Raw genomic sequence first — 15208 nt, forward strand, 5'->3', positions numbered from 1 at the left:
TTCGGTTTACTTTCGGTTTCGGCCGAAAGTCAATTTTTTACTTTCAGTTTGGTTTCGGTTTCAGCCGAAACTGATATTGACTTTCGGTCGTCATTCGTCAACCGAAGATATATTTTTAGAATATAATGCTAGTGCTACGTCTATCGCTCTGCCTATCGGCCGGTCAGTCGGCGCTAGGCAATCCTATGCGATAGGCTGCAAACACACATACGTCAGCAGCAACTTGGGAGCGAGGTTACAGCCGCAACCATGGTCTGCTAATGTATATACGACTGGTCAACAGACGGCAGCCTGTCTGGCTGAATGCGGAAAAACTGTTGTTTCTTAACTACAACATTCGTTTGTTTGGATATAATTACTAAGTAACACCTAAAGATTTTATATTTAGCGACTCTTACTGCAGGCCCTGAATGATTAGTTCTACATTTATTTTTAATAAAAGTAGCATTGCATCATGACATATTTCATAAATCTTGTGTTTGGTAACTTCGGTTATATACCTTTCTGTTTCGGTCTCAGTCGAAAGTGTAGTTAAACTTTCGGTTTCGGCTTCGGTTTCGGCCGAAAGTAAATTTTTTACTTTCGGTCTGGTTTCGGTTTTGGCCGAAAACAGAAATTCAGTTTCGATCGGCCTCTAATCTCGATATGTTAATATTTGATTGCAATGTGGAGGCCTGAAGGTTGGGCAGGGCAGCAAAGGGAATGTGTTGTCTCCTGGCACCCGCACGCACGGAAGTCACCTGTTCTGGATGTCAATCAGTCGCTTGGCGTATGAGTACCCGAAGTTGGATGGGTGGGGAGGCCCGTCATGAACCTGCACCACGACCCAGACAAACGTGTCAGGGCCCCTCGCCACCCGGGAGAAACAAAGAGGTCGTTTGTGAAGGAGACTTGGGCAAGGGAAGCACAGGACCTCACCGTAGCTGTGCTACCATTTTACAATAATAATAGTGACATAATTGGCAGCACAGTTTGTCACTCGCGCTTGTAAAGACAGATTGACTAAGAGGCAAGAGGAGGAATCAAAGCCATACAGAAAGGCAGCAGCCAAGTGATGAGCCGGCACTACCAATGACTGTCCGAGCTCTGCGGTCCTCAAAATATTAAAATGTTTTCAACCATTCATGAGTGTCTATAGATGTGGGGGGAAACCTTGCCACACAGACAAAAACTTTGATTGCGAGGGGGGCAACACAATCCTCATACAGATGGAAACGGATTGTGATCAATCCACTTTTTGTGCTGCCTTCAGCTTAGATGGCATCACAACTTAGAAAACAACTTAGTTTGACTGAAAACATTACAGGCTTCAATGCCTGCCTCAGATTCGCGGTTTAGGAACCTCCATGGCGTTGGCGTTGCTCTGTCGAGCAAGGCGATAGTGATCTTATTTCCCACATTTGTGATTTGCTATACATATTAACAGCCAAAAGCACGTGGTGATAATAAATACATTTCATACTATATTCGATAAAGGTTTTGCTAGCTGGCTTCCTGGCTGCCTGGTGTGTGGGTGGTGAAGTGCGCAGTTGTGATGACACTGACGTGGACATCTACGTAATGACATCACCTACACCGAGCCTGGTTTGTGCGTCACACTGACGTCACGCCTCCCCCTTACCCACCCTGTCCATGGATCCCATGGGAAATGCGCAGCCAGTCCTAGTCTTATATTAAACTAAGTCAATTGGCTCCTATGTCCCGGTCTGCAGGAATGTTTAGAGGGGAGATGAAGTCTATTGCTTGCCCTCCTCCTCACCCCCCCCCCCATTCCTCCTATGGTGGTACCACTCTGGGCCCAAAGTCCTGATGGAAGCACAGACAGGGAGTTGATTTTAGAAAACAGTGATGTGCCACCTGATGCAAAAAACTGAATATCCCTCAAAACACTTTCGATTCTGAGTCAATCAGGGTTACATTCCTACTGCAGTCCAGCGGCAAGAAGCATGACCAGATTTGTCTAGACTGTAACACCGCTGCCCAAAACTCTTACACCACTGATAATAACATACGAATTTTGTACGTTTGAAATTTGCTCCATTATAGTGCAGGGCTATCACAAAGGTACTATGTTTCAGAGACGCATGTAGTGTGCCAGTAGGGATGATCTTGCTACGTGGAATCCAAATTAAATATTTTTGTGGTTCACATTACGACCACACCAATGGCCTACTCGTTTCGAATGTCACGGGATCTTTCACGTCCACTGCGAAGCAGACGGCGCATATTTTTACGATTAATACACCCACAGTATTTTTGTAACGTTCTTACCCGCCCCTGGTGGACATCTGTGAAAAAAGGCTTCGTAGCTTATCGGATTCCTCCAGTATAAATAAATATTATGATCCTGAACCGTGAACCTAGCCCCACTACCCAGGATTCTAATCAAGCCCTGCTTCCATACTCTACCCACCCCACCCACTCTGAGAAGCCCACATATGGCCAGTGTAAGGGGTACTGCGCTACATAACCAACGAAGTTTAGAAAAGGGGTCGAACGCAACGAGTGATGGTCATGGGGCCCAGTACGTGCCATGGTCTCATCGATGGGGTAGCTCGTCTTGTCGGGGAATATGCAGGTGGAGAGGCAGGACACCACCTTCTTCACGCCGCACTCGTACGCGCAGTGAAGCACGTTGTCGTTAATCTGGATGTTTGTCCTCTGCAAAATAAAACCAGTCACTTGGCGATGCTGCTGCTGCTACATTGACAGTGGTGCACAAGCAAAAGTAACAAAAAAAATCAACAAATTAATCGATAATGCTGTCATCTTAGAAACAGTAAAATATAATAGGCCTATTCACAGCAAATGTTGAGAAATGCGCCCGAGAGGATTTACGCCGCGGAGACGGAGCGACGAAATCAGCTCGTGTGCTGGCGCTCGGTGGATTGTTATACCGCAGGACCATGAAAGGTGGTGGCAGCTTGGGGAGACCTTCACCCAGCAGCGAAGTGATCACACCCTTGAAACGCCCTGACAAAGATGTGCGACGCAAGGTGTGGTGCTATGTGCTCACCAGGAAGTCTAGGTTGTGCTGCATGTTTCTGAAGAGCCCCCCGACCATGGCAGCGAGGTGGACGACGTGTGTGGGCCTGTGGGCCTCGAAGAGGGCCCGCGTCTCTCCCACACTCCTGCGGGGCAGTCGGGCACACCACACCGCACGGCCGTTATTACAACACCGGCGGGAACGTGTTCCCACCATGTGGCTTGCTGGATGATGAGGGCCTCCCTATGCCGTGGTGCAGGCAGTGACGGTTATCTGACCACTCTTCGCTTCTTTGGTCGGTGTGGGTTTGCGAAGGTGGGCGTAGTGCAGAACAAGTGGATTTTGCTGCACTGCTCTGGACTGCCCACATGCACCACGACTGCACCCGTGGTTTTTTTACGCTTGGTGGTCACCCATCCAAGCACTACCGAGGCTCAAAACCTGCTTAGCTTGACATCTGACAGGGTCATGCGCATTATGGGAGATTAGGTCCACAGCTCTCTCAATATACAAGAAATTTTAATCCAAGTTTGGGAATTATCTGGGTGGAATGGGGCTCCCTGAGTCAGTGGTGGAAATTCCACATTCCTATAGTGGGGCAAGTCTCTCCATTGGAAAAGCGCACAAAGTGGTTCTCATGATCAATTCCAGAGGAAAATTGGGCTAACTGAACTCCCAACCAGGATTCGAACTCTCAACCTCCAGATTACGAGCCACTCTAGCGCTGAGCCACCTTGCCGGGTACAATGATAAAATTTGATCTTAAGCAAAGTTGCATGCGAGTGAGTTAGTGAGTGAGTGTGGAGCACCTCAGATCTGCGTCCCTTGAGGACACGAAGGTCCAGGTCTCGTTGGGCCTCCGCTCCTCGGTGCTCACGATGTGAGTGAGGGCACTGCCCACGAGGCCCGAGCCTCCCGTCACCAGCATACGGCAGCAAGGCGCTCCGTCAGCCGACATACTTCACCCCTACGGACCACGCACTCACACACAAGCGTGTAACAATGCACGAATGTCACTCCATCATTGCGCGGCAGGATGACACGCTGGTGACACTTGTGCCTCACAGCAAGAAGTGCCTGGGTTCGATTCCCAACTTGGCCGCCTTTCTGTGTAGAGTGTGTATGTTCTCCCCCTGTTCTGCATGGATTTCCTCCAGGTTTTCCGGTTTCCTCCTATAGCTAATAAAAAACATACATTCAATATAATTGATATTGGCCAAACATTCCGAATGCTGAAAAATTATCTGCAATTTAATAAACTGGGATTTCACGCAGCAGCGACATTGCCTACTTCTAAATCTTGACAGGACCCTCCCAAAAGTGTTTTGAGACTCAGTGAGATTTTCATGGGCAAATAAATTTAAATCATAATAAAATAATCAGCCTTTAACACTGTTGGGGAAAGCTTTGTTAGTGAGCACCGATGAAGGCCAGCACAGCGCACGAAGAGGTGGCTGGCCAGCACCACGCCTGGCAGCCTTTGTCTCTCCAGTGCTGATGTTTATCCACCACCGCACCAGGTACTCATTTATGACTGAGTGGACCCTGGAGAAGGCCCAGGCCCACTTTAAATATTCGCTGTCGCCGTTATTGATCGTGATCGGAGATTGAACTCAGGTCTTTGCCGGCTTCATAGTGCAGCGCCAACTACTGGGTCACCGCTTGTATGTTGTAGGGTGGGGAGACAATGCACAGGTACACATCACGGGTACATAGCATCGGTACAAAGCGCTACTGCAGTGCACACCGGTAGGGCCGGTAAGGTGTTGTATATATAGGCCTTTTTCCAAAATTGATATTAAGAATGATTTTGCCAATATATTTTTTTTTTAATCAACCGTGGTGTCGCTTGGAGGCCAAAGGGGGTGAGGTGAACCCCCCTCCCCTTACACACAAACAGAGCCGGAGATAAGCCATATAAGGTAATACAACCCAAAACAAAAGAGAAGGGGGGATATCTACGTAGCCTCAAAGGCCCCCGTTTTAAGAGCACAGACAACCAGGCACCACGAAGGAACAGGCGAATTCTACAATAATTTTCCTTTTCGTTTCTCTTAATACAACAGTTAAAGTTCAGAACTTAGCAACAAAAATGAGTCAACATCATAGACTGTCAACACACTCACTACGATTAAAAACCAGACTACAATCTACATAGTGGGTTATTACTTCTCAAACATATATTAATACTAATGTTATTCACCTTAAATTCTATTACCTCTTGCCATCTACGTGACTTTACAAAAACCAAGGAATATGAATTCCAGCGGTCAAGAAGCTTAACTGAAACTTAGCTATACCTCTAACCTCAGGACATCAAAATATAACTTGAGTATAACAGCACGGATCCCTGGATACAGACAGGGGGACGAAAGTTAATAAACCCTATGAACACGTGGTGATGACAATGTTAAATCACGAATCTTAGGAAACATAAACCAAATAATAATTATGAAGTATTAAATTGAGGGTTATCCAGAAGAGATGAGGCGAAATAGGCCAAACTTACATAACCAACATAAAATGTATCCCAGAGAGAAAGAGAGTCTCCCAACCGCCTTTGTCTTCCAGCAGTACGTGATAAGAATATGCATACGCTCATATCCTCGTGAAAATAAAAAGCAGATACCAGGATTCACAGACAAAATCCTAACTGCGAGTGGTACGGTACCAAAAACTATGATTGAATAAATGTTAACTTTAAAAACCTTAAAATCCTTTGTGTGTCGGAAAATGTCATAGAGGGGGGGAAAATCGCCCCTCCCTCCAGATTGTATAACGCAGACAGAGGGACGCCTTCGGGACGATTTTGAAGCATCTGTTTCCTTTTGTTGGTTTATGGCTCGAGGAAGCCAACGAACGAACTATGCCATAAATGACACACACATGCACACACATACAGACACGCACACCCCAACCCCATGACACACAGCTAGATCAAAGGGAGCTCCGCCCTCGTAAGGAGGAGGAGCCAAGGGGAGAGATTGTCATAAAAAGAGGGGCCCATGAGCATTGAATCAGCTCATCAACCAGCGGACCAGCTCGGCAACCAGCAGCTCCTCATCAGCAGCAGAAGAAGACGGCGACCATCAGAAGACCAACCCTACCGACGCAGGAGTCTCTACGACTCGCCAGAATGGCGAGACTCGCTACTTAGCTACGTGCTAGGTCATGCGAATTCAACATCATCAGAAGAAGCTGACGAGAATCCCAGCATCAGCCACCAGAGAGCGCCGACAGCGCACCACCATCACCAACAGCTGCAGCAAGCTGTGAGCGCCATCTACCGACAGAGAGGGCGCCAACGACGAGCACCAAGACAGCTGCTACTAGCGAGCTGTGATCACCATCTACCGACGGGTCACCGCACCTACAGCACCGCACCACTCCGTCAACTAGTGAGGGCCAAATCAACTACTGTGGAAGGAGAATCAACCATACATATGATGCACTGCCCCCCCACCGCACGACAAACCAGGCGTCTGCTTGACGCAAAGAATGAATTCCGAACACTGGCCTACTCCACATAATCCACCACTCAAAACACACACAAGTCATTAACTAAAGCCTAATCCTCAAGACGTGAACCATCAGTGGCTGTAAAAGCATCGCGACAGACCAAGTGATGACCATCTGTCGTTTATAAGTATAGTAATATTTTTTCCTCCTTAATTCTTTTGTTTTGGGTTGTACTTCTAATCGCATAAATTACCAACAGATCCAACCGGTTTCCTTATCAGACAATCTGGTCCACAATTAATTAAAAGTTGGCCCAAGATAAGGATCTCAGGGGAAAGCGCGCACCCCATCGCACACCCTCACTCCAAGCCATTTCTGCAATCATATAATCTTGCCGATGGATCTATTGATATATTTGTGCCTTTGGGAATAATAACTGTTTTGATTGCCTTTTAGTATGAATATCATCATATAATCTTTAAGTACCTTTCGTTCATAATGGCCGCATGTGCTCGTGTTACACTGCATAAAAATTAATTGCTCTGATATCCAAAGTGAAACAACGTGATAAGAATTGACTTGAAGGTCTATGAATGGATGCGGTACTGTGTGGGCAATTTTCAAGTATACGAATTTGCATATTATAAAGTTAAGGTTTTTTTTTAGAATAGCGAATGCATGTTTTTAATGACTCTCTTTCTCACCAACTGAGCTCGCGTTACACGGGGGAAGGAATCACATGTGCCGTTATCAAAGTGAAACAACGCAGTCGTGATGATACTGTGTTGATACTGTGTTGAAATTCCAAGATTGAGAGTTGCATCTTTTAGAGTTAAAGTTTAGTTAGAAAATAAAATTGATTAACACATGCATAAGAGCTGTATCCTCCGTTGAGATCTGAATTTGGAGACCTGACATAAATACACATACACTCAGTAAATCTTAAAGCGAGAATAATTGTATTATACCGATCGCTAAACAACGAAGCAGAGTTTAATCTGACATGGTCACAGTACCTGCATAACTGCATACGATTAATTGTCTCATCCCGATTGGATACGACCCTCGTCAACAAGCCTGATTATCATAACGGCTTGCATTAGCATAACCACACACACTTGCATACGATTATCTCTAGAATTAACATAATTTAGGATAATTATGCAAATTCCAAATTACATTTAATTTTTATTATGTCCATCTAATTTTCATAACCAACATATACAACACACCTGATACTCCGATCAAAACCATCACACTGCCATACACAGCAGGCGTTACCAAAAAGATTTCCAAAATTCTAAACAAACACAAGATCCAGGTCTGGTTCAATACAGTACACAAAATCCGTCATCTGATCCCATCCGTAAAGGATGTCATTCCTGACTTACAGTACCCCGGTGTTTACAAATTGAGTTGTACCTGTGGTGACTGCTCTATCGGGGAAACGAAACGACATATTTCTGACCAAATTCGCGAGCACAAATCAGATTTGAAACACGGCAGAACGAATTCTTCGGCCGTGGCTGATCATTGCTTCAACACAGCGGGTTCTCATGACATTTTCTCTGATACCAAAGTACTATGCAAACCTCCCGGTTATTACCAAAGATTTGTCCATGAAGCCATCCAGATATACAAACATAGACACAACTTCAACCGAGAAGATGGTTTTAAATTAGCAACTTTTGGAAATATGTCATCAACCAAGTCAAACTTTAGCTGGCTTATAATTATACAGCCATTTCCGTTTCTACCAGGATTGTACTCGCTCTCGTGCAGCACGCCATCACCCTCCCCCCGAACCCCCTGCAGCATAACAAAAGGTGGTTTTACGTGCAAGTACACCACCGCCTCCCCCAGAACCCCCTGCAGAATAACAAAAGGCGGCTTAACTTAGCCCCCCCCTCCCCACCCACGTCCCTTCCTGGCTCCTCCACCCCCCTTAACCTGCATATAATCTCGTGTGTCCCAGAGTTGTTCACTTGATACAGCTAATTTTTGCTGTGTCTGTTCCACCTGAAGACGGAAGCTTGTGTTGCCTCCGAAACGTCGTGATTTAATTTAGTTGTTTTCATATATTTTATTTTATTTTACCTACGTGACTTTACCGAAAAAAAACTTTAAAAATGCACTCTGAGGGGAAATACCAAAGTAGCAGAGTATAACGAAGACAGTTGGATTAAGATGATTTGCTCGAGTCGAACTGACTGCATTCTGTGATACAATTGTTTTGATATGCACTCTGAAGTAGAATACCAGAGATGCTAGGATTAAGAGGAATTTTTGAGTGGATTGCGGGATATTGGGAACTCGTATTAAAACGTACAGGCCGGTCTGCTAAAGAGCAGACAAACCAGGGAGACACATGGGAGGGGAGCCGTATCGATGACATTAAGACATATCGAGGGGAACTACTTAAGGACTTGATAAAATGTGACGAAAGTGAACACGATGTAAAAACTACATAAATAGTGAGACTGGACTCATACCCTCTCACACAGGCAGACAGACAGAGATTATGGAATGAGGAAAAATTCGAAAAAGAAACGGGCGAGAAACTGTCTCTGATAAACGAGGTAATATGGCTTCACACCCTCGTAAGGGAGAAGAAATCGGTGCTAGCGGCACCAGCGAAACTCACAGACGTTGATTCACAGAACAAATACGAAGGTAGCAGTACACCACATTCTTGGGTATGTGAACGTAGTACAGGAACAGACCACACACAAAGTATGGTTATCAATCAAAGTAACTTTGACAAAGAAACCCCCTTGCAATTCGAGAGAAGGGATGGAGAAATACAGATGCAGCAGGAAACAAGTGGGACTGACAACCCCGAAGTCAGAGAGACAAGATATTAAAACAAAGTCGCCAGGATATTCTGTACTGATAGCGCCAAAAAGGGCGGAACCTTGGCAACACGAGCAGCACAGCAGAGACAGCTCACCAGAGAGACACACACCACTCAAACACAACCGACACAGCACAGATCGCAAGGACAGCTCACCAGAGAGACGCATGCTACGCAAAAAGCACCAACACAAAACAATCCGCACCACAGACGACCGACACAAACATCACGGCAGGCACGAGGCACAAAACAAATATAAATCAAACATCAAACAAGGACCTCAGAACGCAAGCGTTACACCTAGCAAACACCATACACAGAGTGGGCAGCAACAGGAAAGCCGAGCTCAAAGACACTCACCACATAAGCAAAAGCCAGGGGACAAGCAGGAATCACCAAGCAAAGTTCACCCACGTTACATGCGCAAAATACACTACAGAAGTTATGTTAAACAGCGCCACAGTTGGAGTGATAGCTCATCTGACACTGACTCCTCTGACGACGACCAACTTTACGAATACTCATTCAGTAGAAAGACTGAAATTGATGGACAAAGCTCTCGTCAGAATTCCCTATTTTGATCCACACAATAGGAACAGAGACATACACACTCATATCACAACAGCAGAAGCGAAGGCAATGATCAGAGGTCTGAGGAAAAAGGATGAGAAAGCGAGTCTGCTGAAAAGAAGTTTACATGAACATTCTGTATCATGGGTAAAGTCGTTACCATATAAGGTTAGGAATTATTTCAAACAACTGAGCCTGGCAGTGATTCGGAAGTTTGGAGAATATTCAACACTGAGGGATTTAATGCTGCCAAATCTATGACCCAGTGCGTAGACGAGGATCCGCCTTCCACCCGAACCCCCTGCAGCTTAACAAAAGGCGGCTTGACTCAACCCTCCCACCCACCCATGCCCCCTCTCTGACTCCTCCCCCCCCCTTAACCTCTTCACGTTTGGTAGCCCACCACAGCCTTTCACCCGAACCCCCTGCAGCTTAACAAAAGGCGGCTTGACTCAGCCCTCCCACCCAACCACGCCCCCCTTTCTGACTCCTCCCCCCCCTTAACCTAGATATAAACCCGATCGTCTCAGAGCTGTGTACTCAACACAGATTTTCTGTTGTGACTATTCCACCTGAAGACGGAAGCTTGTGTTGTCTCCGAAACGTCGTGATTTAATTGTTTTCTTTTATTTTATTTTACCTACGTGACTTTACCGAATAAAACCAAAGAGTATGAATCCTTGCAGTCACGAAAGCTTCAAATCTAGAATTATAACTCTAACCTTAGGACATCAAAATATCACTCGAGTATAACAGCACGAATCCCTGGATACAGATGGGGGGACGAAAGTTAATAAACCCTATGAACACGTGGTGATGACGATGTTAAATCACGAATCTTAGGAAACATAAACCAAATAATAATTATGAAGTATTAAATTGAGGGTTATCCAGAAGAGATGAGGCAAAAATAGGTCAAACTTACATAACCAACATAAAATGTATCCCAGAGAGAAAGAGAGTCTCCCAACCACCTTTGTCTTCCAGCAGCACGTGATAGAATTTGCATACGCAGGCAGAGGGCATCTGCCCATAAAATAAAAATCAAACACCACGATGAAAGTACTATAAACTGCTACAAACATACCTTGAGTCACGTACAGAATCATAACTACAAAGTGGTACGGTATCAAGCTATAAAAGGTAAAATAAAGTGTTTAACTTCAAAAGCCTCAACACACCCCTTTGCGAGAGGCAAAAGAATGTCACACCAAGAGGGAAGAGGGAAAGAAAAACCCAGCTAGAGAATTCTTATGACCATAATAAACCAGGGTGTAGCAATGTGGGGTACCTGATTGTGCCATGGATGAAAAGATGGCTTGAGGAGGGGGACAGGAATCAAGCCAGGGTGAGATGTAACAGATGGCTTAATAAATCAGAGCACACACACACGGACACACGTACATCCCCCCCACCCCCCCCCACCCACCCCTCCTCCCCCCCGCCCACAGCACAGAGCGAAATCAAAGGAAGTTCCGGTCCTTTGTGAGAAGGCGAGCCAGAGGAAGAAATTTTGGCATAAAAAGAGAGACACGAGCCATACATCGCTATCACAGCTACCAGCGGCAGAGGACGGCGATCAACTACGGAAGATGGCCAACCACCGAAGATAACAGCCAGCCACCGAGGGCGATCAGTCACCGAAGAGCTCGAGTAGAACTGGCGAGCAGCACCAAGCAATCAACCTCGAGAAAGGGCGGAAAGCGCCAAGCATCAACCAAGCCAGCATCGCAGAGAACCAGCTGCACGCGCAATCAACACCGCCAGAGAGACGGAGTAGGAGAGAGCACGCTGCAGCATCACCAGCGTCACCAAGCAAGGGTGTCAGCTGCCAGTGGACGAGCTGCGGGTGCTACCTGACGACGAGATCATCGCGCACCGACGGCGAGCGTCGTGCCAACTCTTCCAACCAGCTGTGGACAGAACTGCGGCCGCCCGTGAGAAAGAAGAACCAAGCTGTCCGTATGATACGCACACTTCCACACATTACAACAAATCACCTTGCGTCTGCTTGACGCAAATAATTGATCAAGGACACATCCACAGGAATAGGTTTTACCCTTTTAACTGGCACAAAAACTGACACCTTTATTCAAGGCATCATGTTTGCAATAACCACAACACAAGCAGTCAAAATGCAAACAAAAAAGACAACTCTGATAATAATATGCACTGTCCTTGAATTTAATTGGTCCACACCCGAGACAGCTTTTCTTAGAGCCTAGTCTCCATTGGTGTTGGACCAGAAGACGCCAAAAGGTGTACAACTCAAAAACAGCGCACTATCAGAGTACTGAGGGCTCGGGGTGAGCATTTAAATTATGAGACCTCCTTTGCCAGTAACAAGATATAGGAATAGGTTTCACCCTTTTAACTGGCACAAAAACTGACACCTTTATTCAAGGCATCATGTTTGCAATAACCACAACACAAGCAGTCAAAATGCAAACAAAAAAGACAACTCTGATAATAATATGCACTGTCCTTGAAATTGATTGGTCCACACCCGAGACAGGTTTTCTCAGAGCCTAGTCTCCATTGGTGTTGGATCAGAAGACGCCAAAAGGCGTACAACTCAAAAACAGCGCACTATCAGAGTATTGAGGGAAAACTAAACTAAACATTTAGAAACCTAAGTTACGAATCTACACACTCACCGGGAGAATATTGTGTTGAAATATTTCTTTTGATCACAGAATCTGCCCGCAAATTTATTGAAGCCTTAGCCAATTGATGAGTATTTGCTGAAGCAGGCATACTGCCGCACACCATTGTTCCAACATTTAGTTAATTACGTAATCTTGCCCAAGAATTCATTGCCGTATACTTTTGCCTTCGGGACATGTTTCTTTATTGCCTTCGTATGAATATAATTGCATGAATTTTTAAAGACTCTTTGTCCCTATCGCCGTATATGCTCGTGTTACTCTGAGGAATTAATCAATTGTTGTTACCCAGTTAACGAACGTGATTATTGAGGGTTAAATGTATGGATCCATGAGGAGAACATCTCCAGGAGTAGTGTTGACAATTTCAAGCATAAGAGTTTGAATATTAGAGTGTTAAGGATTTGTTTAGAAATTAAAATTGCTTAACACAGAAGTGTCTGAGTGGTGCCTTCCTAAGTTCATGCATAATAATCGTAATTATCAGAACTGTATCCTGCGGTGAGATTTGAATTTGGAGACCTGATATAAAAACACTAAGACATAATCAGTAAATGTTAAAGCGAGAATAATTGTATTATACCGATTGATAATACGAACCTAGACAACGAAGCCGAGCTTAATCTAGCATACTTACAGCACACCTGCATAACTTCATACAATTAATTGTATGATCCCGATTGATAATACTACCCTCGAGAATGAGGCAAGGCCTAATTATCATAACGGATGCATTAGCATAATCGCATGCAAGCGCATAACTTTACATGGTTACACCTTGATTAGCATAATTTATGCGCATAATTACACCAATTAACATGATTTCAGATAGTTACGCAATTTTACACATTTCATTTAATTTTTATCATTTTTATTAAATTATAAAGACCCGGCATATACAACAAAGGCTTGACGTGTTAGGTTTCAGCAAGCACTTATATTTCAAATTCCGTCTTACAGCCCACTGAGCGTTGAACACTACCTATTGGAGTAACCCACAGCAAAAGGGTGGTAGGTACTAATGTTAAAGAAAGCAGAATGGTCCAGAGTTCTCAATAAACACACGATGTCTCCTTCATATCTCTGTCCTTAAACATGATAAATACAAGAACGTTTACACAAGACCATCAGCCCCCAATGGCTCATTTGCGCCCAATAGAAGTGGTTAGCTGGGTACATGACAGAGGGATCACAGGAGAGTTGTGTTGGTGTGGTGATGTTAATGTTAGTTTGGTAATATTCCGGAATGGTGATGTTGTTGGGGTGATGGCATGGTGATGTGATGTTGTTTGGGTTATGTGGTGGCGTAGTGATGTTCATGTGTGATGATGGTGTAGTGATTATGGCATTGTGATGTTCATGTGCGAGAGTAGGTTTGTGATATTGATGTTTGTGATGGCGTAGTGATGTTGATGTAGTGATATTGGTGATGTTGGTGATGGTATGGTCATGTCTATGTGGTGATGGCATGCTATTTATATAGTGGTGATGATGTGGTGATTTTGATGTTGGCGATTTTGTTGATGTTGGTGATGTTGATGATGACGGTGATTATGGTGATGCTGATGCTGTTGGTGATGGTTGTGATGTTGGTGGTGATGCGATGTTGGCGGTGATCTTGTTGATTTAGTGATGGCGGTGATTTTTATGTGGTGGTGATGGTGATCATAGGTGCTTGCTAACAGCACTTGTCCCAACAGTCTGTTAAGGCTATATGAGGCATCTTTGTCTTTAATAATCTAGATGTAATGATTCATAATAAAGGTTTTTGGGTTAGATCGCGTTTATTTCTAAATGTATCGTAACCCTCCACCACCCGACACGGCCAATCAGCAAAAAAAGGTGTCACGTTGACAAAAGACAAATAATTCACTACTTTAGCCTTTTGTCAACGTGACACCTTTTTTTGCTGATTGGCCGTGTCGGGTGGTGGAGGGTTACGACACATTTATAAATAAACGCGATCTAACCCAAAAACCTTTATTATGAATAATATTGGTCGCGAAAGCCTACGTGTTAAACTAGATGTAATGATGTTTGTAATGATGTTGGTGGTGATGATGTTGGTGATGATTGTGTTAATTATGTTGGTAGTGAAGATATTGGTGGTGATGATGTTGTGATGTTGGTCGTAATGTTGGTGACAATGTTGTGATGATGGTGTTTGTGATGTTGGTGGTTGATTATAGTCACCAGCTGCACCGCTGCCGGACCGCCTCTGTGGCCGCGTGTCACGGCCCCGAACGTGAATCGCAGGGCGACGACACGATGCGGCCACAACGAGAGCGGCGGCGACGGCGACACCAACCGACAGCACACACCGCCAAGCTCCTGCTGCTGCTGCTGCGGGACTGTAGGGGTACGGGGGCAAGAGAGAGAAGAGACAGGAGGCCGCGGGATTCGCCAATGCCGTTGCGGTGTTCGCGGGCCGCATTATCCTGAGTCAGTAATTGCGGGCCGAGTCTTGTGCGATTCATCTTCCTAGACCTCTTCTCTGCTACGAACAAGGACCACATTGGCAGGAAACTTCTTCCCGTTTGTCGTTTTTTTCTGTTGTGAGGGCCGCAGTGTTCATGGCACGGCATGTGTTGAGGCCTATGCTCTTGTATGTGTTACGGTAATTTGTGGTGGCAACCACTGTCAACGAAGCTGACTTCTTTACCTCGCATCCAG

General features: G+C 45.1%; 1 protein-coding gene across 3 annotated transcripts in view; it reads right to left on the bottom strand.

Annotated features, from left to right (window-relative positions):
* The window catches only part of GFUS (GDP-L-fucose synthase), a 62870-nt gene extending 47756 nt beyond the window's left edge, over positions 1-15114 (bottom strand). For 2 of the 3 annotated variants that reach the window (XM_076068679.1, XM_076068677.1), the window contains exons 1-5: positions 14729-15114; positions 3796-3967; positions 3017-3131; positions 2533-2661; positions 741-814 (exon numbers count right to left, since the gene is read on the bottom strand). In XM_076068679.1, coding sequence (XP_075924794.1) covers positions 741-814; positions 2533-2661; positions 3017-3131; positions 3796-3944 — 467 coding nt within the window. In that variant the 5' untranslated portion in view covers positions 3945-3967; positions 14729-15114. The remainder of the gene's footprint in view (positions 1-740; positions 815-2532; positions 2662-3016; positions 3132-3795; positions 3968-14728) is intronic. The other variant, XM_076068678.1, reaches the window with a different exon arrangement.
* Positions 15115-15208: the final 94 nt, after the last annotated feature.

Source organism: Petromyzon marinus, chromosome 22 (genome assembly GCF_048934315.1).
Source record: "Petromyzon marinus isolate PM22_M1 ecotype Great Lakes invasive population chromosome 22, UKy_Petmar_22M1.pri1.0, whole genome shotgun sequence".
NCBI classification, from domain to species: domain Eukaryota; kingdom Metazoa; phylum Chordata; class Hyperoartia; order Petromyzontiformes; family Petromyzontidae; genus Petromyzon; species Petromyzon marinus.